This window comes from Colletes latitarsis, chromosome 9 (genome assembly GCF_051014445.1).
Source record: "Colletes latitarsis isolate SP2378_abdomen chromosome 9, iyColLati1, whole genome shotgun sequence".
Classification (NCBI taxonomy): Eukaryota; Metazoa; Arthropoda; class Insecta; order Hymenoptera; family Colletidae; genus Colletes; species Colletes latitarsis.
Genome location: NC_135142.1, coordinates 27481588 through 27506036, shown reverse-complemented (window position 1 = coordinate 27506036; position 24449 = coordinate 27481588). Strand labels below are relative to the sequence as shown.

The following is a 24449-nucleotide window of genomic DNA, read 5'->3' as shown; positions in this document are numbered from 1 at the left end:
GAAAATAAAAATGCCTGGGCAGTTGAGACTCAAAATCCCGAAAAAATGGGCCGAAAAAATATATTAGGTGAAAGGTCTGCTCGTATACTTCGTCTGTGGTGTCACACAAACTGAAATACCGACCTGGTAAAAACTAGAGGTTTGCCATACCGACCTGAAAATTCAGAGGTCTCATGGATGGCGGTCAGTTGAGAAACTATTCACTCAATTAGTATTGATGGGCAGGCAGAAAGTATTAAACATTTCCGTAGAGCGTCAAATAAATTTATTAAAAATCAAAAACGAATTTTTAAGAAAAATCTACAGGGAGTAGGTGTCTAAATTTTTCGATGAAAAAAAAAAATTTCAAATCGTTCTGGAAAAATTATTTTCAGTTGCAAGGGTCAATTACAATCATTTTTAGTCATTACACATACCCCCGAAATCCTAACCATTTTCGAGAAAAAAATTCGAGTAGGTGGAGAAATTTTTCGAGAAAATTAAAAAGTTTCAAATCGTCCTGGAAAAATTATTTTCAGTTGCAAGGGTCAATTACAATCATTTTTGGTCATTACACATACCCCCGAAATCCTAACCATTTTCGAGAAAAAAATTCTTTACTGAAAATATAATGTGTGATTAACCTATCGAGATACTGATCGTTTTGGATCTAACGAAGAACCTATATTTATACCAAACGAGGAAGATCGCAGCCATTAGCTCATATTATTTGCTATGTAGTTAATATAATATTATATTAATAGTATGAGTAATGCAATTAATTACATACTAAATAATAATGACCCAGGTCTCACTGCGTGGAGGTTGCTGCGAATGGAGACTCGCCCTAACTGAATTCCAACCACCCACCATTTACAAAGAACTATTATGAGAAACGATTGATTGTTCGAAAAACCAACAGACAAGAGAGGAATTTCAGAAGAATTTGCCTGTGAAAGGGCACCAAAAAAACATGAAAGTCTATCGATAATGGAATTTATCGTTCCAACTTAAATGAGTTCGGAGAAATCAGGAAAAAAGCGCCTGATGTATTTTGCAAGTAAGTGCAGTGTTGTTGTATACCTCATATTAACCATGATAATGCACAGCATTCACAGGTAGTGTTTATTAGTCTTTCGTACACTACACTTCGAATTTAGAATATTAAACCTGTTATATGTATATAAAATATCACATTGTTTATTTATACTCGGTTAAATTGATCTTTAATTTTACTGTTTATGATAAAAAGGCTTTTAAAAAATAGTAATTATGGAAACTACTCAATCGTTGTATCATAACCTCTTCAGCGAGGATAAAGTTCATGCTTTAAAGGAAGTAAGTGTAATCGGAAAATAATTCTATCGTCCACAGTATGCTCTTAATTCTTTTGCTACAGAATAAGTTTATACAATTTAGTTATTACATGCTTGTGTGGATGAAATATGTGGTCGACCAGGCCCATCCTATAACAAATTTGCAAATAGCGTAGAGTGGAACAGAGAAGAGTATGAAGAAACATACAAATTGATATCAATGCTGTTACGAAATCCTGCTTGTTTATATCTAGTAGATGAAAAGGTATAACATCTATTTGTTTAAAGTCCACAGTGCTTTTTATGCAAAAAGCCAATGTTGCTTTTATAGATGCCTCAGGAATATCACGAACTGCCAGAACTCATTCAGCAAAATATACTAACATGTTTGAAAACGCGAAGAGAACAACTAACAAATGCTTTGTTGAAAGAGTACTCCAAAGAGAAGTATGAAACATTAACAGACTTTGACTGGAGATTAAAGGTAAATTATTAAAACCATGAAAGGTATTTGAGTACTAATCAATGTAATGTTAACAGCTTGTAATGGGTTCAAGCACGTCGACTACTTTAAGAGAATTTCTTCTTCAACTGGATCTTATGGTTGAAAACAAGGAAACAAAACGTATTCTGGGTTTGGAACTCAATAAAGATGAACTAGAAACTTTCATAAATGTCATGGAATCTATCGTGATGCAATGATTTCGTCGAAACCAGTAAAATAATTGATAATTAATTTCAATGTTATCGCTATTGTACATTGTGATGAAAAATGAAATAAAGACACATGATTTTTACACTTGTTTCACAGTTTATTATAGGTTATAGATAAATGTAGAATAGTTTAATTACTATTATAACTGCTCATCGAAGACACCGAAAACTGTTGTTCTGCGTCTAAGGCGTATTCGATTAAAAAATCTCGTTTACGATTTTGCAATTCTCTGGCAGACAAAATAAGTAAACGAGGCTTACGTCGATGACGCCTCAGAGTTTACGATCGATAGTTTGCGAGTGCACAGATATTATCTCAGTCAGGTTTAAGGATTTTTAAATAAAAAAAGTTCGCTTTCGTCGCCAAAACTTGTCTCGAAAAAACGGTGAATTTCGTTGTAAAGATCATTACGGATAATATATTTAATGAAAGGTTTACTATACAACTTTTAATTTTACTTCTTTCTCCTTACTCGTTAATAATAATAAATCGTTTAAAAATCAATGCCGGTCACGGGCACAGTGAACGCTCGGCTCCATTCAAACACTTACAGGTATTCTGAGATTTTGGAGCATTTACATATAATGCGCGTTTCGTTTAACTTTACGATCTACGCTACGGTCTTGATAAAAAAAGCTTTCGTAGATAATTATTTTACTTCTGGCGATCCGTTTCGAGTGGTAAATTGTGCATGTTTCGTAATTGTAATTAGGCGATATTTTATAATGATTATTATAAAATTACGAATAGACTTCCTCGTAAGTATTTCCTCGTATGGAGAAGTAGCATTTCGAACGAACGCCGAATTTACACAAATGCTTTCTCTATGTCTAGATTATATAACTCACTTACACTGTTGTCTCGACTTACTGTATGTTTGTTTCTCCTTGTTTACTTCGTGTGTTGCATTATTATACGTTTCTACGTATTTTTTTTTTGCGTGTAATTGTCCCCTTTTTACTTGTGTGTAATTAGTGTATCGTATGCTCGCGCGTACCAAAGTCATACACCTAGAAGTGTGTGCAGTTTCCCGTTACAACATAAAACTTCTCGATTGTACAATTACAAAGAAAAACAAGGACCGCGAAAGAAATACGAGCAAACTAAATCGACTGTTCTTAAAATCGCGATTCGAGTATTTCATTACTCGTGCGTTTCGACGGATCCTCCTCTACTAATCTTTCTCTCGTCTTGTCTCTTTTTCGTGTCATATTCCGGCGAACATAACCTCCCTATTTGTCGATTCGGTGTTCATACTCACATTCTCCGGTGAACATAACCTTCCTATTTATCGATTCGGTGTTCATACTGTCAGTCCTCTCTTCTATCTCTCACTCTCTCATGCATTCGAACGACGACACACGCACACCTTGTCCTTATCAGTCTCTGATCTTTTCTTTTCCCTTGCACTCTTTCGATGTAGCAATATTGTAGTAGTTACGAGTGGTTGCGCGATTCGTCGAATATATATGTATATATACATATATATTCCCTGGAACACGCAACAAAGGATGTTCGTTTTTATCGTTTTTTTATTCAGATATTCGCCCTTTGTTGTTCGTCTGTCGTTCGATGGTTACGTAATTCGACTTAATAACAATGACAGTTTTTCAATTTCTGTACAGCAGGGTCGACCAGCGTTATTTAAAACCCACGAGTGGGTGTGATTCGACGTTGAAAATTTGTCGTTTATGAATACTCGTGTTGAAAAAGATCGGTGGAAACCACTCGTTTCGAAACGTACCATCATCCCCCTATTTGCGAAAGACAATACATTTTCAGAATCAACCATTTTATTTGGCCTGACCTCGTAACCCCATTTTCTCTTCGATGAATAAGATCGTAGCCTTTCGAGAACATTCTTGTCCGCCCTGCCGTCAAACGCCGTCTAATAATTATTAATAGGCCTACTATAAAGTCTATAATGCTCTCGCGATGTCGCGGTAACATCGTCGTCGTTCCACTTCTTTATTTTCTGTTTTTCATTCTTTATCTTTTTTTTTACGTTTTTTATTATTATTTTTTTTTTGTTGTTGCTCGTAACGAAAGAACGTCATTTTCTGTTTAGTTTGCAGGAATGGTCCAAATATACATATCTATATAATATACTTTTTTGGTTTTAACGAGAGAAAAGAACTTTCTTCTTCCCAAAATACAATTCGGTTAGTGGTGTTTATTCGTTTATGTTGTTTTGGTAATGTGCGTCTGCGATGATTGCCTGCAAAGAGAAAGTAAATCAATTATTACATTCAATAAAGAGAGAGAGCGAGGAAAAGAAGAAACATTTTCAATACACTTACGTTTGTATTACACTCGATGGTTGCCGCCGCGACAGCCTTATCGCTTATGTCAATTTCTTCGATAGCCTTTAACAAAAACGATTAGATGACATCGTTAATAACGGTATTACGGACTTATTACGCAAATTATTGCTTGCTATTTACGGAAACTAGGAATCAATTAAACGATAATGTTAATCAGATGGCCCCTCGCACTCAATTCTTCGTTGGGCATTAAACTATGTTAATGACCTCAGAATTGCTGGCGCTAAACAGCACGAACAATCTTTTGGCGATCATCATTTATGTATTTTTAATCGTACCGAGATTCATTGCTGTTTAAACGTTTAAATTCTTTGGGATTATTATTGCTTTTGTTATTATCGATCGGTCTAGATATATTGGCGACAGAAATAATTATTATCTTTTAATTAAAACGAGAGGATTTGCGACAAGTTTATTCCGTAAGAATTAGCCCAGTTTCTGTTGCGTTACCGATAATGGATCACGCGCGTGCAAAGTAGATTGATCGATAGAATGCAAGATATACCTTGGCTACCGAGGAAACGTCTTCGGTGATGGCTGGCGCAGATGGCACAGTTGGCGGAGAGGCGGGGACCTCGGTCAGGACGGCTGGAGGTGTAATTTTGGTGGTCTCCTCTGAACTTTCTGTCGTGCTGTCGTGTACCAGATTATTTTCTACCGGGGCTTCGGGTTCCGGAGTGGTCTGCAATGCAAACTGTTCGTTAGAGAATTCGATCGCGGGAGCAAACGCCCGCCGCATCAAGTCCAAATCCCAGCATGCTACGAGGACAAAAGACGTGAAGGTCGATTCCGTCGAACCACTCGAAACATAGATTAGGAAGAATTAAGCAAACGTTAAGCCATGTGGTTACGGGTACGTTACAAGCTTATCGAGGGGGGGGTTTGGAATCGAACGGGATTGCATCGAATGGCCGGACAGAATCGTACCGCCTCATGCTTCGGACAGCGCAAAGAACCCACCCTCTGTTGGTAAAAACCCTCGGATAAAAAAAATTCTGCATGCGCAATACAAAATGCTTACGACACAACAGATGCAATTACGGAAAGAGCTCGATAGTATCGATGTCTAAACATAAGTTCTATATGCCATAGATTAATAAAAAAAAAAAAATAAGTTCTAAACTTCAGCTCTATTTATATACGTAACGAGAATTAGTATTTAAAGTGTTTTACGTCTATCAATGAGATTCACGCTACGAAATTTGTCTAAGTCGAGCGGCTATCGAGTTATATTAGTGACAGCGTTCCGAGGAAAAAAGTAATTTTCTGCAGATACTGATCTTTCGACTAGTGCATAGGCAATGTTTCGCCCGTTATCTCTATATGTCGAGCTACGATATGCTCTACTTTTCAGCGCCTCGATTCGAATAACAAGTCGTGTTAATATTGTCAAGAAAACCAAGAGGCAAACAACACAGGTGATGGTAGTAATGATGGTATCTGGTAGTGGCGGTGGTCGGTGATGGAAGTGTCGGGAGATATCAGCGACAGAGTAGACGTTGTTAATCACGTTCAACATATCGAAGGATGCATTCGACGAGAGACCTTTACGACGTTGGATCCATACGGGGATGATGAGAGGACAGGTGGAGGCGGAGGAGGAGATAGTTCTTTGTGTCCATCGTGAATGGAAATGCCGAGAACACTGTCTTTTTTTTCTTTGTTAGTTGTTTTGTTTTTTTGTTTCTTTCGGTAGATGAAATTCGTGCAAAATACGCACAGACGTCGATGTCAGTCTCAGTCTCATTCGATTATCCTTCGTCGGAGAGGAAGTCGTTAAGCGAAGGTTGTCGATGTCGGATAGAAGACGATTATCTATCTAGGCTTCGAAGCGAAGAGGCCAAACGCAGGAAGAATTTCGGACGACAGAGCACTGGGACAGATGTATGTACGTGTGTGTGTGTGTATTGCAGAGGACCTCAGCTACAAGTGGTAAAAATTTCTTGCGACATTTTTTGTTGGGATACCCCCCTCCAGAATGATGTCATTAGGCGAGACGAAATATCCTTTGCATCAATTTCCGATTTTGCAGATTATTTTGTCTCGTCCAACGGCATAATTTTGAAAGGTGTTGCAAACAAAATTCGATGATCGAGAAATAAGGACCACTGGCTAGTATGTATGCGTGTCTGTGTGTCGGGACAAGGGGGGAAACGGGAAAGTCGATGATATATTCAGACTATATCACAGAGATGGGTTGTGCGGACCGTACGGCGAGATACTTGGAACGAGGCGCCACGAAAAGTTTATTGGCTGCCTGAATTCATGCCAGGAGGTTGTGTTACATGTTAGTCACCTGATGGGTCTCCTGGACAGTGGTTGACGACGTGGTGTTGTTCGACAACTGACACGAGACCGAGCTCTCTTCCTGGTGCACAGTCTCCGCCAGAGACTCTGCTAACCTCTCCTTTAATTCAATGTCGGACTCATTGTACGAATCGAGGCTTATAGACACCGATTCCATCTTGAAGTCTCGATTGCTCTGGTCGTCGAAAAACTGTGTTCGCGAGGAGTCTTTTGTGGATGTTGTCAGACTGGACATGATACTGTCGTTGGACTGGGAAACGGGACTTCTGGGCGGTGTGGGAAGCACCTCCGTCGAGTTTCTCGTTCTGGGTGCGTTTTCGTCGGGAACTGGAAAGTCGTTCGTTTCGGGTACGTTGTTACTCGTGACTAACGGGCAGGGAAACTCTTCCGGTGGTAACGGATGTTCGTGCGAATTTACGTATTGGGTGGTGTGTCGAGGTGCTGGAGGAACAAGATCGTCCGACGAAACGGAAATGTATTCGAGCCTGGACGGCGAAGATTGGGGTTCGGATCGAATCGCGAGGCGCTCGTCCTCGTCCGACAATATTTGCGAAGATGTGGTGTCTGTAGGAGGAACAGGGGGTACGTCCGTAACGAGGCATTCGGTGCATTGCGACGACCTATCGAGTTCTTGCGTTCTATTTACCGGTACGTCGTCCACGTCGACGAGGGGGGAGGGAACGCTCGGATCGTTTTCGACGTTCGCGTTCTCGGAATCCAATTTTTCCGGAGAATTAGCTCTACAGGATTCTGATACAGGCGGGGGAGGTGGTACCGATTCTTCGTCTTCGGCAATCTCAATTACTTCCGTTACTTTCTCGGTAATATTCTCGATTATGGCGACAGATACGTTTATTGGCTGAGCGGAATCGTCGGTCGTCGGCACGCTCGGAGGGGAAGGGGAATCCTCCGGGTCGTCGACCACGATCATCTCTTTTACAGGTACGGTGGCGGTATCGTCGGATTCCGTCTTCGTCTCGAAATTGTCTTCCGCGATGGGAATAATCTCGATCACCTCGACCGATTCCGATTCCACGTTTCGAATAGTAGCATCGGCGCCCGTTACTTCCTCCGCGATAATTTCTTCGTCTTCCGGAATAACGACTGCTGGCTTAGCTTCCACCACGATTTCCTCCTCGGAGAGCGGAACTGGCCCCTCCTCGGAATCTATGAACGAATCGGACACCAAAACCAACGGTTCGCGAACGATTTCGTCCACCGGTTTCGTTTCCTCCTGTACGGCTTGAGCCGGTTCAACGACCTCCGCCTCGACGCGGTCTTTACACTCGGCGGGTTCCTCGGTTTGGAGCTCCGTCGTTGGTTCTTGGACCATTGGCGCGACACAGACCGATTCCTCTTGGACAGTTTCCACCTCCTCCGAGATTACTGGCTCGGGAACGGGTTTGATATTTTCGTCGGCCTCGATTTCGCGTGGCTTTTCGAAATCCACGGTTTTCGGTACAGTGTCCGTCGTCTGAGGCTCCTCCTCGTTATCGTGCGAATAATTTAGCTGTTTAGACGGGGAGTCGAGACGGTTCGCGTCAGTCTCCGTAACTGGCAGGTTCTCGAGTTCCGGTTTGTCGGTGTCTTTGGTGGCGTCGAGCGACTCCGGATTCGCGTTAACCGTGACATTTGGACAAGCGGTGTCTGTATTATCTACCACCGGCAGAGCCTGTAATTTTGGGAGGATGGAAGGAGTCGATTCCGTTTGGGGTTTGTCTGTGGAAGAACCGGGTGGTCTCTGGGGGAACACATCAAGAGATTCAGCGGGCGGCGTTGAGGGTATGTCGTTACGCTCTGAGCAAGGGTAAGATAAGGCGGCGGCGAGTGGCGGGTGTGCAACGAAATCCTTGTCAGCAGCAGCAGCCTCGGCAGGCAGCTTGAGGGCCTCCGCAAGAGCGGTCGCGGTCGCCGCAGCCTGCTGAGCCTGCTGCAACGGCGACGGATCAATGGGTGTTGGCGGTGGACTGGACGGAGGCAAGGAAGGAATATCCTCACTGGTTTTCCTCTCAATGATAGACGGCGTAGCGACTGTCTGGATTTGGAAAACAGAGCCTTCTACCGGGTCCGGTACGAACTGACCACCGGCTGGACTGACCTCGACTACTTTTTTCTCGGCCTCGACTTTTTCAACCTCCTCTTTCTTTTCCTCGAGAGGGACGGGAGTGGGGGCAGAGGGAGTGGGTTCCTCTTGCTTTTCATCGGCAGGGCTAGTGGCGTCCGATGTCGGGCCATCTTCCTTCGTTTCGGTGGTAGGTGTAGGCGTTGGTGTTGGCGTTGGTGTTGATGCTGGCGTTGCCGCTGCCGCTTCTGCCGACACAGGGACGGCTTCGTTTTCCGCGGACGGACTACTTACTACCGATTTCTCGACTGGGCTACCTGCCGTTGCCGATCCTGTCTCGGCTTCCTCTCCACCCTGAAACATCGTAACGTCTCTTTTATATCGCGTATCAAGACCGTCCCCCTCGACTACTCGATTTTTCGACTCAAGGTGCTAGCACTCTACCGTGAACCTTTGAAAGAATTCAGAATTTTCATTAACGATTTTTTGAGTAAAGCAAGAACAGTGCCATTGGAGTACGCGCGACTCGTCGGAGCGCCAGATTAGATGGTTTTTGTCCACCATGAAGGGTGACCAACTTAACAGTTGTTGCCTGTTCACGCCGAGCGATTCGAATAGAAAAGAGGGTGAAGAACCTAGCGACGCGTAGACAAGAGGTGTTCGCAGGAGGTTATACATCCCCCCACCATTGAGTATACGAGAGCGCGGAAGGGTAGACAAAGAAAGTACACCATAGGGTGCCGGCCGGCCGGGTTAGCAACGTCACCCCTTCAGGGGTGGCCGATCGTGTCACTGTGTCAGCAACAAGTACCTTATTCGAAAGATCCAATCGATTTTTATTTCACGATTGATAACGTCACCAGTTAACCGTTAACTGTTTCATTTTTAACGTGGAACAGAAAGCTCGTGTAACGCAAACACGATCGATCGTTGAAACCGAAGAAGGAAATAGAAACCGGACGTGCAAAATAAGGTACGTGGTTTATCGTTCCCAGACCTCGCGTATCGATCGACTGGGTTAAGCGAAACCCTTCCGTGTCGTTCCTCCCATGGATTTTCCTAAGGGGGAAGCCACCCGCTTAAAGAATTACAACAGCCCCCGTACCGATGCGATACAAGGGGCTTTCAAAAACTCGGACTTTATTTTCTCAAACGTTTCCGACTTGCCAACACTGCCTATCGAAGTTAACCTTACTGAATTTTTAAAGTTGACTGTAATCAACGAAAGGGTTAATCGGATCGTTCTTCGCTATCGTTCCATTATTCGAGCCTCTGTCCAGACAAAAACTATCTCGATAGTACGTTTCCGATTATTCTCGGCTTCCTCTTTCGATGAAATCGATCCAGAGCTCCACGTGGCCCCGGCACATGTGCGTCGTTTGTTGTCGATCAATTCTCCGCGAGTAGGTTAAAGCACGCAGAACGAACGAAATGTTTTTTAACGAACTCGATTCCTATTTTCGTTCGTTACTGCCAAAGATAACGTTCTTCTTGAACGTCGTCGCGTTTAAACCGTACCCGTATCTCGCGCGACTATTTTTGCGCGTCGCGCACCAGTGTCGATTTACCTTTGTTTCCAGCGCAACCGCTTAAACGCAACGAACAATAGACAATTACGCGAAAACAATGTGTCGACCGAAGAGCCATCGTCAGGGTAAATAAAATATAATCTGTTCCGACGAAACGAGTTAGCCGGAACCAGCCCTCCCCCGACTCCTACGACCATTTCTTTCGAAACCGATAATAACTCGACGCGCAAAATAGAATTAACCCTCCCAGTGTCGAAAGTTTATCGTTGTAATCGTGTCACGCGCACAGTTGATCGTTAGCAGGGAAAAGCAAACATCGGGTTACGTTTAGAGAGGCACGCAAAAGCATAATACTGCGTCGTACCGAAGGAAACTTGGAGTCTTCGGCTGTTGGTGTCGCAGTAACGCCCAAAAGCGGCACGTAGGACAGAACTTTTCGAGCTCCTCGAGCGAAGACGCCCACCACTCGGTATACACCGTTGCTCATGCTTCGCCCTGCCTTCGTCACGGACTCCATAACTCCGTAGAGATTTCTCGATCGCCGTTTAAAAAACGCTCCTCGATCAAAATATCAACCTACGTAGATATACAGGATGGTTCACGTAACTTGCTGGGCCCGAATAACTTTTAAAAGTATTCGATGCACGAAAAAGGTCAAACGTGTTTTTTTTTTCAATAGAACGCTATACTTAAATTAATGATGGAACTTCTGTATAAAAAGCTTTTCGTGCATACGGGTTAGAAGCTATTCGAGGCGTGCAAGTTGCATGGACCACAGCTGTATACACACGAATCAGAAATCGAATCCAGACGACCAAAGATCGCTACGAAGGAACCGCGTTCTCGTACGAATTTCAAGGGATCTTATTTTAGACTCTGTAGCCGGCGAGCTTGTCGACCTATACAGGGTGTCCTAAAACGTGCGACACAAAGTCGAGAAAATAAATAAAAAAAACGTAGAGTAAACGTTCTTCTTTTGCGCAGAAACCTTGGAGCAAAGTCGGTTCTACGTTCTCGGTGCATTTCGCAGAAAGGTATCGCTTTCGTTCGCGCAACGGCATTTATTTTAGAACAACATGTATACACAAAGTACTGGAAAGTGCCCGTTCACAGCCAGGCTACTTTGCCATTGTCTATTAATAGAGGCGCCTACTCGTCCGCGCGATTCGATACTACGCAAGAAACACGAATACTTGATATCTGGACACTATACGTAACTAAAGAGCGATCGAGTTTCGAATGATCTTGGAATAACTTGGTCCTTTCGAGCAACCGATCGATTTAAAAAACTCGCTGTTTTTCCTCGGGGGTATCGATACGCCTCTATCTACAAAACTCGCACTGCCTTCGTTGGAAATATTCGCCAATAATAATTCGAAAAATATTCGAACACGATCGTTGGTCGTCCGCGTCGATCTCCCGTAATCGAATTTCGGGATCTACCTTCGGCACGCACACGCACGCACGCACGCTTGGAAGCGCAAACACGATATATCGCGCGAGCGAACCGGAGGACGACAGAGAGGAGAATGTACCGCGCGAACTCTGTTCGCCGTTGGCGAACTACTTGGGCCAGACCGCGAGTTCACAGTGGTTTATATAGAACCCAAGAGAGGATCGTCCCACGTATCGGCCAGAGAAGAGAGGAGCGTTGCCGATACACGCGTGGCCACGCGCCGGAGAGAAGAGGGACGTATCTAGCTGAGCTATAGAAACGACCCAACGAGTGCAGCCCGCGTGATGCGCATCGCGAATAATTCTTTACATCTGCGTATTCGGATCGCCGATTTAAACAGAGTTCCCAACGAACCAGCGAATCGGCCAGAGAGGGCGAAATCAACGGATCATGGAACAGGGAAGCACATATGGTTACGCTTTTTATTCTTGACGATCCTTTGTCTCGAGTAAGAATCACGTATAACCGTACGAGAGGATGACACGCGTCGGAGGTAACCAGAAAGAATCGAGATTTTTTAGACGAGCACGCGCTGGTAAGGCGTCGAACGAGAAATCAACACGCGTTTGCGAATGAAAAAAGTATTCACGCCGCAAAACCACCGTGCGTTGCTATTCTTAGACAACGATCGAAAGAGAAAGGAGCCAGGAGGGGCGAAAACGAAACAAGGGAAAGGGGAAGGATAGAGAGACATATTAACAAAACGGCGCGGAGCAGCGACGCAGCGCGCCGCGACGACGGGCAAATACGAGAGTACTATTCGCCGGGAACGACCACGGTACGGAGAAAATTTTTGAGCCCGTTCCAAACTTCAAATGCTACTGGCTTGACCTTTAGACAGCATTAGTCACCGAGTGAGTCAATTGGAGATCCAAGCTGTCGCAGCAGCAGCGGGGCTTCTCCAACTATAATACGTTGCAAATATTTTTTTTACGAATACGCGGTACGCAATCTGCGCCGCTGGACAGACCGATAAGACATTTAACGTTATTATGAATAAAGTATCTCGTAAGAGATTCCCGTTCAAGGTTATACGTTATAAAGCAAGCAAACAAAGGAACGCTGTCGTCTTTCAAGCCGGATGTTTTGTAATTTCAACTGGACAAAATATTAACGTTGAGCAAGCGTGTAGATCCGTTCGAGTCTATTCTACAAAATCGTATTATTTATATTGTAGTTCTAACAGTACATGACGATGGTTCGAACGTAACTGCGACAGTCGTACGATTTAGCATAATAAGCGACACCTTGCAACGTGATTAATCCGTGCACGAGTATAATCGTCAATACGTGTCGCGAACTCGTTTTTTGTAAACAAGTATTTCGATAACTTAACGCTTAATCGCCGGGAGATGGAAAATTCCGCTCTTTCTGGCTTTGACGACGAACCGTGGAAAGCGTTCAGCTCGTAAAAGTAATTCAATGGTGGTTCCCGTGACCGATCGACGGTTCAAAATTATTCTTGGACCAGGCAAGGGAAGCGATGGTTGGTTACCAACCGAGACATCTGGACGAGATGCATCGACCGCGAATGGGCTTACGGACGGAGACGTTCTTTCGCGAACGATGGAAAGAGAGCTCTCGTTACGACCGACGTATTAATTGATGTTAACAGCGAAAGATACGCCGTGCTAACGAACCAGGCTTTTTACTAGACGAACGAACGTGCCGCGGTTTAACGCTAAATTAATAGAAACGAATAGTTACGGTACTTGTCCTCGCGATTTAATGAAATAAACAAACTTGGCGACGAGTCGTAGCTTTTGGATAAAAACAGGATTACTTTTTGGCCAGCTCGATATTATTTTTAAACCGGTCTGTTGTGATACTTGAAGAGAAAGTTCGTTGTTTCGAGCAACAAGAACGAAACACGCCGCGGCCGTCGTAGTTGCCATCGACGCCGTCGACGACACGCTCCGAGAAGCACGCACGGCACTCTCGCATATTCACCCTTTCGTCCGCTCTCTTCACCCTTTCAAGAGGGTCGCGAAACGCAACAGAAGAAGGGTGTGCGTGGATAGAGGTAGGTATCGATTTTATCATTCGTACACGCGATTTCAACCGCACGAGAAAGCCAGACAGAACGAACAGTCCTGTTGGTCAACGATATTTGTTACTGACGGACTGTTCGAAGATCATTTTTTTTTTATTGAATTCCCTTCGAATGGCAAGTTAACCGTTGAAGATCTATGGGATCGATCGATCTAATAACGTCTGTGCGCCCTCAATTTTGTTTAAATTATCGCAACAACACAAGCATAAATAAAATAAAACAAACATGCTCGATAATGAAATCAAGTTTTTCTAGAAGTTTGTGTTCTCGAATCATTGATATTTAAGGGAAGCTCGTGTGCATAAACATAGGCTTTCTCCTGGAGAGATCTATTTTCCTTCTCTTTCATTTATCGTCCCAAAATGCGAACACATGTAGAATATTTCGCATATCGGTGAGAGGGTTTTCAACGACAAATTTTGGACTAGGCATTCCGCGTTATCCTAGAAATGTTCGAGCCTGAACTATCTAAGAGATCTACTGGACTTATGCGGGGCATCACATTTACAGCCAAAAGAAGGAGAGTAATGATTCGTGCAAGATGGCAGAAGCTGTGTCCATTCACAGGCGGAAGCGAAAAAAGGACAAGCCACGATGGAAATAAAAAGGGTGAGAAGATAATGAATGGAAAAACTCGTTATCGAGCGTCTTCTCGTCGAAACGCGTACTGTCGCGTTCTGTGGTTTCCAAGTTCGGCGACGAACGACCACAGAAAACTCCACTTGGGAAATCACGCGATGCGATTTGGCACGTCCGATCTCGATCAATAACGGTAAATTATTTACGCGACTTGGACCTCCACCGCGCTCCCGATTAATTTAAAAAATCCTATTTCGAATACTCTGGCCCAGTGAAACAGACGCTCCTTTCGGTACCTTGTTGGTAAAGCTATTCTCTTCTCGCTCGTTCCCGCGCTTACCCAACTTCTGCGGATAAACCGAAACTCTGACACCGATAAAACAGATGCACTTATCTGGCTTACTTTTATCGTTTTCAAATCTAACCCGCCAAGTTTCTATAGGGAGCTTTCGAAAAGCCGTCCGCCCATATTTCGCGTCTTCTACTTTCATTTTGCCGAGACATCGTTGAAATTCTCTGGGAATCCCACGATCAATATTCTATTAACCCTCCGTTCAGCGAACTTCAAATCCATTTTTCGATCTATGCAAACCACTTGTTTCAGTGTCTACATTTCAATAAGTGACGATAATAGTAATCGTAAGTGAGCTGTTAAGATTAATGCAAAAGTAGGGTATGATAAAATTCAGATTAAGATAAACATGAACTCGTTAAGACGGTCGAAACTCGTCGATCCGACGAGTCGCAGATTCCACGTTTGAAGTTACAAAGTTCCTAAATATTATTTGTTAGCGATGCTTTCAAATCTAGGGTTAAATAATCTGGCGATAACCCGAAGTGGAGAAGAGATTTTTGCTCGTGCTTGAGAGCGGCACGAATCTTTCGCCTGGTGGCAGACCGACCGCGACCGGCTGGTAAATGCGAAAAGCCCTGCCCTGGCAGCCCTGTCGGTTGGCATGGCAACAGCTCCGCGCGTCCCGGCGTCGGGGCGCTCGATACTAGACGACGACGATGACGACGACGACGACGCCCAAATCTAAAGGGACGAAAAAAGCCACTAGCCCCCCCTCCCTAACTAGTAACGCGTGAAAATTCGATACGAGTTTCGAATCTCGATTCACAAACGATCGATCGACGAGTCTTTGGACCTTCTCGAAGATCGTAAAACGGTCGACGAACAGCCAAGATTGCGCTTTACGGCGAGATACGTTATCAAACGCCATTGTTTATTGTCAAAGAAGAGCCAATGGATTTTGCTTGCACGAAAAAATCCAGCGATAATCGTGCTAGCAACTAGTATATTTAGAATCGGTTTTATCGTCGTGCGAATTCGTTATTTCAATGCGCTCGAAGTGTGTCGGATCCGATACCGACGTTTATAAATAAAGAAGAAGGAAGCCGTGCCGGCGACAAAACGTATATTCGTCGCTTGTATTTTTAATACAATGGCATCTCGATGACGTCAAATGGCAAAAAGTTGCAGATCTGCGACGAGGTCTTTCAACCGTTGCAATGGGTCCAAATCGCCGGCGAATCTTCGAAAGCGACGAAATTGATAGGATTCTGAAAACGGTTTATCGAGACGGACAAAGGGGCCTGAAAGGGTCCAAGGTGTAATTCGAGCGACGCGTACCGTTCGCGAATGTACCACGGGTGCATTTGTGAAATTAATTTTCCGACTGTGCAACGTTCGTGGTGCGTTAGAGTAAATTGAAGTGGACGGAGGGGGAGGGGACTCACCTTTCCTCTTTCATTAAAAATGAATTCTCTGGGCTGTGCGGGGTAACGATGCCCGTTAGTCCCATATCTTTCCTACTCGCCGGTGCCGGAGGGTAGATAGAAAGAGAAGCGTGCTTGATTACCTTTTCTGCGGAGCACGAGAGGAGCTTGGTTGCTCCAACCATCTCCATCTGCTCGTTCGATCGTTTCCTTTGCATTATGCACCCCCCCCCCCCCCCACCGAAAAATAAAGGAGCTACGTTTCGCGATGGGATAACAAAAAGGGGAAAAGTCGTTTCGAGAAAACGGAGCTGCTTCCGTTATCGGTTCTTCCCGACGTTACGTAACAAGGGATGTTTCCTAACGCTTCGATTAATCGAACGATAAAGCGTTATTTTTGCAACGTCTCGGGTAACCGAAGATTAAAACCGAGTTTTATTGGAAAACAAGTTAGTCTAAAATAGATCAATATTTGAGCGTCAGCAAATTCAACCAAATTTCAAACACACGATTTCTTTCGAGAAATCGAAAACCGACGGAAACCGGTATCGTTCGGAGAGCAAGCAGGTTCCTCGGATAATCCGTTTAATCCAGACAGCTTCCAGATACGTCCTCATAGGTAAACGTTCAACAGTTCTGGCCGCTGGCCAACGGATCAACCGGGGGTTGATTACTTTGTAATTGTGTATATTTTCCCTGGCAGCGAAATAAGACGTCAGAGGAAGCGGGCGAAAACAGAAAGCAAACAGAAATTCAATTTACGAGGCGAGTAGATCATTCGATCCTAGAGAGTATGCGTGTAGTCTGAGGTCTAGGTCGTCGCAAGAAAATTATGGTAAACTAGATGCAACCGATCGTCGATAAAAAAAAAACACCTTTTTCTACTTTGCAGAGACACGTACAAAGACGTTCACGTTTCTTTTTACCTGGACGTAGCTACGCAGATCGATATTTGACCAAGAAAATATTCATCGACGCGTGACCGAGCAGCGTACCCGGATGATGAAGCAAAACCACCGGTCTTTCAACTCGCTCGTAGACTCCTTTTGTTCGTTATTACGAGAAAGCAAATCGTCTTTTACCTCTGTCTATCCTTCTCGACTTCCGACTCCTCGCCAAGAATTCTAACAGACTTTAAATCAACGCCGACGGATGAGTCCGTAGGGATGGAAAGGGAATCGTTAAAGGGCTCGGTTGGCTCGTTAACTTTCCATCTGTTACAACTCGTTGAGGAACCCTCGACGTCGCTAGAAATTCGCACGCGCTCGCCAATGATAAACGTGAAACGAGAGGGATGAACGAAAAAAATCTTCTCGATCGTTCCTCTATCGGTCGCGGAATGAAAAAATCCGCGACGCAGTATCGATTCCAACGGCGTCGAGTATTTATACAACGGTCATCGAACCTTCGCTCCGGAGGAGACCTCGCGAAACACAGAGTGCGCGCGCAGCAACCTCTTCCACCCGAGTTGTCGCAAGTTTCGTGCTTTTTATTCGCGTTCCACCTGTCGCATTGTGCTCTCGGGCTGCCGTGAACGGACGCGTGACGCGGTCTGGTCTGGTGTGGTCCGGGACAAAATGCGATTGACACTAGGAACGACGAGCATCCTCGTCGACCCGCTCTCATTGTCGCCACGAACAACCAACCGAACCATTTTCGACAAGACGAACAAAGAGAAAGCGAGAGGGAAAAGGAGCAACGGGCGAGAAAGCTCTCAAGCGCAGACGACTTAATAGTTTGCAACTGTTTCAAAAACCTAAACCTATATTATAACAGTTTTCAAGCCCTGCTCTAGAGCGATCCGGTGAATTCCCACGTTAACCGGAACGCACGGCGGAACGGGAAATATCGTTCGTTCGCAGTTGCGAGGTCGGCTACGCGGACGTAACTCTGCCCTTTCTCCTTTTCCACGTTTTCGTTTGTCCGATATATTAGAAAAACGACTGTATTCTCTCAAGGTTCTGGAGTAAGGGGTCGTCACAGTCCTCTCACCTCTCAAAAGGTGACTTCGAGGCCAGATCCTTTGGCTCAAATCTTTATCGTATTCGACGACCGGTCATCGATCCCGTACACGCTCCCCTTCGGCGGTCAGCAACAAAGCATCGAGCTCTTTGGCCATCACCCCGAAATCACACATCCACGATACTTGGAATCGCGGTGGCACACCTGTCCAACTTGAACCACGACGAATGACACGCCATGCAAGATTCTTGAGACGTTAGCCCAAACACGTGCGTCTGCTTTCTTAAAAAGGTGTTGGCGCTAACAGGTAAATTCATCGCGATCTCATTAACGAGCCTGTTAATTGGCGATTAGGACCGCCTGTAGGGATTCGAGGATTTACGAAACGCTCGAGAGAATTTGTTTTCTCCCTTCCCCGCGACGGAGTTGCACTCGCTGCTCGAAGGAATCGAACGGAACGCCACAGCCGGAGCGGAGTTTCTTGCGAATCTTTTTACACGTCTTTATACGCGCAATTAACTTCGGCACGATATTATAAAGCGTTCGCGTGCGTTGCTTCTTGCTCGTGCGATTCACGCGAAACCGTTCGTTCGGCGTTGAATTTTTCCCGTCGAGCTTTAATTAATTAAGCTGACCCCTCGACTCGTTCCGTCTCGTTTACGTTCGTCGACGTTCTTATTCCGCGCGCTTTACCATCGAACGCATCGATTAGAAGACGATATTAACTTTCGAAGATTATAGCATTTACAACGGAATGGATAAACTCGAACGGACCCCGAACGGTCATCGGATGAATTTCATTCGTGGCTATTAGGATCGAAATCGAAGCCAGTAAGAGACTACCAAGACGCCATCCGTGGCGAATCAAACCGGTTTTTAACCATCCGCTCGATCTTTTGCCACTGTTGCGGCGACGTATTCTTCGCGGTGTATGCATGTACCGTTGCATGTACAACTGGAACTGCAACTGTGACATATTTTAAGACCGCCAAGACTGCCGTGTCTCTCGTCACATGTCACATAAATTTCGATCATCCCGATGCACTACGCTCGTGTAAGTACAAGAGAATCTGAAACTCTTCAATAAAGGATTTTCTGATATAAGAAATCACAATGAAAATTTATTTACACCTAAATCAGAGTCTGGTGTTGAAAGGTGTTCGTAAGTACTTGCATGCTCGGTATTATACGTATTTGCGGAAAAGTCGCGTGTACGTGGTTCGTGACCATGAAACAGTTGGAACAAAAGAACTAGCGAAAGCTTCTGTCGCCCCTTACCTTGGCACGAGCGTAGCTCGCAAAACCTCTGGTACGTTGCCCTTAACCCTCGCGTACAGGTGTTTTCTTTTTTCCGGGAGGGCTGAGTCACGCGAGGCGAAACTAACCTTCGCCACGACAGAGACACCCGACAACCTTTTACCTTCGATCCTCCGTTAGACCTCCATCCAGCGCACTTTTCCTATACCGCTAATTAATACCCGCTCCGCCCGTGCGGAAGTGCAACTCTCCTTACTCCCTCGCGCCGTTTCCTTTACAACTCTTTACAATAAGTCATCCAGAGACACGAAATATACAAACGCCCCACGCGTTGCTGGACGAACCAGCTCGGCAAAAGGGGACACAAAGAACGAGTCTCGCGCGACCACACCCCATCTGCAAGCTTTCGTCGGTGAGCGATTGGAAACAATGCGATATTCGCGTAGGTGCGAAACCGAGAGTACCACAGGGAGACAAAAATGCGATCTTTTCAGCACCGCGTCGCGAGGGCGGCTCGTCATCGACGATCAATTTATAACCGACTCCATTTTAAATGATTTCCACGGGCGATTTTCTTCATCTTACGATTTAATCTAGAATTCGTACAACTTGAAATCGCGATTAAACTTCTTTCAGGAATATTATTATTGTCTTCTGTGGACGCGTACGACAGAAGTGGAACGTTACGATCGTACGATGCAAGTTTCTTCGGAAAGAGACTTAATTTGATCGCGCGGCGACGAGTACTTTGGATCACCGGTGAATGAACCTCGAGTAGAGGGATAAGGCGAGGGAAATCTGATCGTCGATAGGACAGGCGCTTGCCTAACGGGGGGGTGTGTGCGTGCGCCAGTGGATTGGCCGACGATGACGTTCGAAAACGTAGAGTCCACGGTGCATGCGATGCGAACGAGCATCGTACGCCGAACCGAAGAGTTTGTTTCGTGACAAAATAACTCGCTGCGTAGGTAAGCGTATCCGGGAAGTTTGGGCCATTGAACCGCGTTACCAGCGAGCACAATGAGCGATAGAAGCGTAGTCGATCGTCGATCGGTCTCTCCGGGCAGCCCCATTACCGATTTCTATAACAGATATGCCTCGCTTCCCGTAGGAAATCGATGTTCGCTCCACATCGTAGGAGGCTTTACGCTTTCGATCGAGAGGGAGAGGGGAGGCGTGCTCGTTCACGAATACGCATTATAATTGTTCCCATCCTTTGTCCTTAAACTATATCGACGATAGTAAGTCTCCTTTTATTCCTTGGTAGACGCTTCTAAAGCTTTTTGTTCCAACTATACGCGACAGGCAAGAATCGAAAGTATCAGGGAGTAGTCTGCATGAAATAGAGGATAACAAGGCAAAGAGCAATAAATTCTGTACGCTTCAAGTCGGTGTTGTATTACTCGTTGTACAAAGACATCTTGATGTTACGAAGCACGCAGACTGTCGTTATTACTACCACTACTACTACTAGTTATGATTCCTTAATGACTCGGAATGCCGGTTGTTCCTTCGGAAGAGTGAAAGTCGTGGTCCCAAAGTTCGCGCGATCGCTTCGCCGTGGAGAAGCGCAACCTTTCGGTGCGATTGGGTAGCGATAGGCTGTACGTGAAGTACAGCGTAGGCATACGTAAGGTGGAAACGTACAATGTAATCCGACGAGCGTGTATCGTCGTCGATCCAGTTAATTCTAAACCGGCGGTCGTGACGACCGAGTACAAAATTTTCAAACCACAGACGGCTGTCTCGCGGACGTTCGACCGTACGACACACGAGCCTCGACGAGTCAATTTTACAAAGATGGCTAGTCAACGGTCACGAACGACTTATTTCATCTTCGATCACGGCCGCGAGGACAGAGACGGCGAGGACGATTACGTGTTCCGCGACGGGGAACAGAGACAGAACGAGAAGAGACACTAGGTACAGACGGAATAGCCCTGAAGCGGCAACGGAGAACAGGGGGATAATTCAGTGACTCGAAGCCGGTTTTCCATGGCGGCCTATCACGAAACTCGCGAGGTACGACGAACCAGAAGGATGAGTCACGGCCTGTTTGTCTGTCCCACTCCTCTCTTCTTTCTGCCGTGGTGTGCAGCTGTAGTAAAAGGAAGGAGTCTGCGGCTAGGCCGCGACGCGAGACACGGACAAGAAGAGAAGATGAAGAAGGTGGTAAAGAAACGCGGAGGATTAGCCCCGACGATCTCGAGGCTACGTTCGCCTACACGCGGCTAGCTTGACAACCAGAGGGAAGAACAAGAAGAAGGAGACGTCCAAACCTCGCTACTTATTATATGTATACATACACATTCGCTCGCGACGCGATTTATAGCGAGCAACTGCTCCCAAGCAAAGCGTATTCCCACTATTGGCCGTCTAACGGAAAGATTCATTCCTCGATCCAATTAAGCGTCGATTCGAGTCATCGACAACTTTAAAATCCCTAACTTTCGTTGGTGTTACTGCGAGAAGTAATCGAAATCGTCAATTATAGGTCGGAATTAATAAATTTTCCAACGAATAACTGGCGCGCCTCGTAGGAATAGAATAGCTTTTACCGATAACCATCCGTGGGCCATGCGATCAAGGCTACGACGCTATAAATATCCACGATGGGAAAAAATTAAAACGCGGCTAGATATTATAATTGACTTTGTTCAGATCGAACGTTCTTCGTATTCGCATATCTCTTTTGTAAAATAAATCTCCGATAAACGTGAATCTCTCGGAAAATTTATTAGACGTCTCGAGGGCAATTAAACACCGACAGAGTTTTCGATCCGTGACGGTTATCGCATGGTCGTTCTCGATTACACCGCTAGGTCGATTGTATGAGGATCGAAGAGAGCAGAAATCACGCCCGAGCATTCATAACGCTCGTGTCTGCATGATTCGACCGTTTATTTCGTATGCCTGATCTCGATGGAGCCGTAAAAATCGGTAGTCGTAATTCTATTTTTCTTTTTCATTATCTTGATTGAATCAAGGTGGTACAACAAGACTCGTACGTAGTACGTAGACTCGATAAGGCAAGATGCTTTACTCACCTCCGCGAGTGGTTCCTCCTTGGTGACGTCTCCATTCTTGGGTACTTCATCGCGGGCAGGTTTGCTTTTATCCTTCTTGCTGAAGCTGATCGACCTGAAGGACCACTTTTTCTTCATCTATAGACGAGGAAATGGCATCGATAACGATCGAAGGACTCATTACACGCAACGATGTGTCTTAGTTCTCTAAAGCCGCGTATAGACGTAAGTGGCAAAGCAATCGATACGCGAGATCCGACCACGCGTACTCTTCGATTGCCAAAAAACGCCGGAAATGCTGTCAAAATTCATTTGTTCGATATATCTGATATAATATATATTGCCTGATTTTTGCTAGTTTTCTTTGGCTTTCTGGACCACGTGGATTACCTTGTCTTTGGTCTATACGCTGTTTAACACTAAACCTACCGACACTTCATATATACTCATTCCTACCATGACCGGTCAAATGATCTTGTTTCAAAGTCGATATCGTAGTTAATTCAGGAGAAAATAATTATTTACCAAAAATTCCTGACTAGTAATTACGCAAACATCCTGTATACAAATTTAAATTCATTTTTACTTAAATAAACAATTTGTAATCCAGTTTTATCGCATACCAGCATTAGGAATTGCTAAAACATTTTTAGGTATGTAGAGTCAAAGTAAATTTCAAAATAAACATAGAAGATAGCAAAAATTATAGTAGGTGGTATAGTCATTAGGTAGAGGATGAAATGCCCTTTAAAATGAGCGTTTGTGCGAGTCGATAGCTTTATTAGTTCCGGAGATATAGCGATTTAAGTTTCAAGTCGATGCGGTGGCTAGTTCCGGAAATATAAGGGTCCGAAGCGTTTGTTTACGTTCATTGACGCGAGATCAATGACCACGCGTGGTAGTAGTAGACAGTGCGTAGTAAATTCTTGGAAATACTACGGAACTGGGTCACGACAGTCACGACTCACGTGCGACAAGAAGGTCCGATGCATTAGACGGAGACAGAGACAGTCGAATTAAAAAAATTACCCTTTACATAACTTACGATATCTCCGAAACGGAAAGTCGGATCGACAAAATCCAAAAGCCATTTTGAAGGGGAGGCTTTGCCGCTTCTAACGATGGCTCAATTATGGATAAAGCACTAGTAGTTTCGGAGCTGCACGCGTGTAAAGTTTTTGTATTTTTAACACGCGTTAATAGGCCTTCGTACGGCGGAGAGCGAGACATAGTGGAATTTTAAAAATTACGCTTTTCTTTACACGATGATATCTCCGGAACGGAAAGTCGGATCGACATAAACCAAAAGCCATTTTAAAGGGGAGGCTTTACCGCTTCCAATGGTGGCTCAATTATGGATAAAATGCAAGTAGTTTCGGAGCTGCACGCGTGTAAAGTTTTTGTATTTTTAACACGCGTTAATAGGCCTTCGTAAGGCGGAGAGCGAGACAGTGGAATTTTAAAAATTATGTTTTTCTTTACACGATGATATCTCCGGAACGGAAAGTCGGATTGACATAAACCAAAAGCCATTTTAAAGGGGAGGCTTTGCCGCTTCTAACGGTGGCTCAATTATGGATAAAATGCAAGTAGTTTCGAAACTGCACGCGTGTAAAGTTTTTGTATTTTTAACACGCATTGTTAGACTGTTCCAAGATAGTGGAACCTGAAGATTATTTCCTTTTATCTTTGCTATGTAATACCTATTTACATCAGAAGCTAACTACAATTTGATAGCAAATTTTGTCCGATTTTTTACAAAAAAAAATATAAATCGTTCAACCGATCGTGGTAGATTTAGTGTTAAAAATTAGCGTGTCACGGTCGATTAGGACTGTTCGTAAAGTGGAATTTCGGTGCATCGTTAATATTATTCAATAGTATAGTTTCACCTTGTCTTTCTTTTTGGTTTCCTTGGTGTCGGGAGAAGTGGCGGCATTGGGACTAGTGGGAGTCGTTTCTGTGGGTGTTGTGACCTCTGCCGTTTCCGCGGCGGATTCTCCAGCCGACTCTTGCTTCGTCTCTTCAGCTTTTACCTCGTCCTGCTGAAACAGAACGCAATGAATACGGTCAAATAAATTTCTCCGTTGACGAGGAGACGCCTTAAACAAGAGAATTCGAAAGAACCGGTTTCGAAACAATCAAAAGTAAAGGAAAACCTGTTG

General features: G+C 44.6%; 2 protein-coding genes across 3 annotated transcripts in view; one reads left to right on the top strand and one right to left on the bottom strand.

Moving 5' to 3' along the window:
- The first annotated feature begins 602 nt into the window (after window positions 1–602).
- Window positions 603–2094, top strand: LOC143345450 (COMM domain-containing protein 8). Of its 2 annotated transcripts, XM_076772582.1 has the most exons (6): window positions 603–716; window positions 788–1039; window positions 1232–1317; window positions 1399–1560; window positions 1627–1779; window positions 1836–2094. In XM_076772582.1, the coding sequence occupies exons 3-6, from the start codon at window positions 1252–1254 to the stop codon at window positions 1995–1997; spliced, it is 543 nt and encodes a 180-aa protein (XP_076628697.1). In that variant the 5' UTR covers window positions 603–716; window positions 788–1039; window positions 1232–1251; the 3' UTR covers window positions 1998–2094. The 2 variants fall into 2 exon arrangements, with proteins under 2 accessions (XP_076628697.1, XP_076628698.1); XM_076772583.1 differs by lacking the exons at window positions 603–716; window positions 788–1039 and having other exon boundaries at window positions 1046–1317.
- A 306-nt stretch (window positions 2095–2400) lies between these two features.
- The window catches only part of LOC143345452 (uncharacterized), a 33633-nt gene continuing 11584 nt past the window's right edge, over window positions 2401–24449 (bottom strand). The window contains exons 3-8 of the mRNA XM_076772585.1: window positions 24177–24329; window positions 22306–22422; window positions 6631–9057; window positions 4840–5016; window positions 4311–4376; window positions 2401–4228 (exon numbers count right to left, since the gene is read on the bottom strand). Of these exons, the coding sequence (XP_076628700.1) occupies window positions 4184–4228; window positions 4311–4376; window positions 4840–5016; window positions 6631–9057; window positions 22306–22422; window positions 24177–24329 (2985 nt within the window). The 3' untranslated portion in view covers window positions 2401–4183. The remainder of the gene's footprint in view (window positions 4229–4310; window positions 4377–4839; window positions 5017–6630; window positions 9058–22305; window positions 22423–24176; window positions 24330–24449) is intronic.

Excerpts from the sequence above, each read along its gene's own strand:
- LOC143345450 (XM_076772582.1), top strand. The coding sequence starts at position 1,252 with ATGGAAACTACTCAATCGTTGTATCATAACCTCTTCAGCGAGGATAAA. Across the intron at positions 1,318-1,398 it reads AAGTTCATGCTTTAAAGGAA|TTATTACATGCTTGTGTGGA; the intron begins GTAAGTGTAATC and ends TATACAATTTAG. Across the intron at positions 1,561-1,626 it reads TATATCTAGTAGATGAAAAG|ATGCCTCAGGAATATCACGA; the intron begins GTATAACATCTA and ends TTGCTTTTATAG.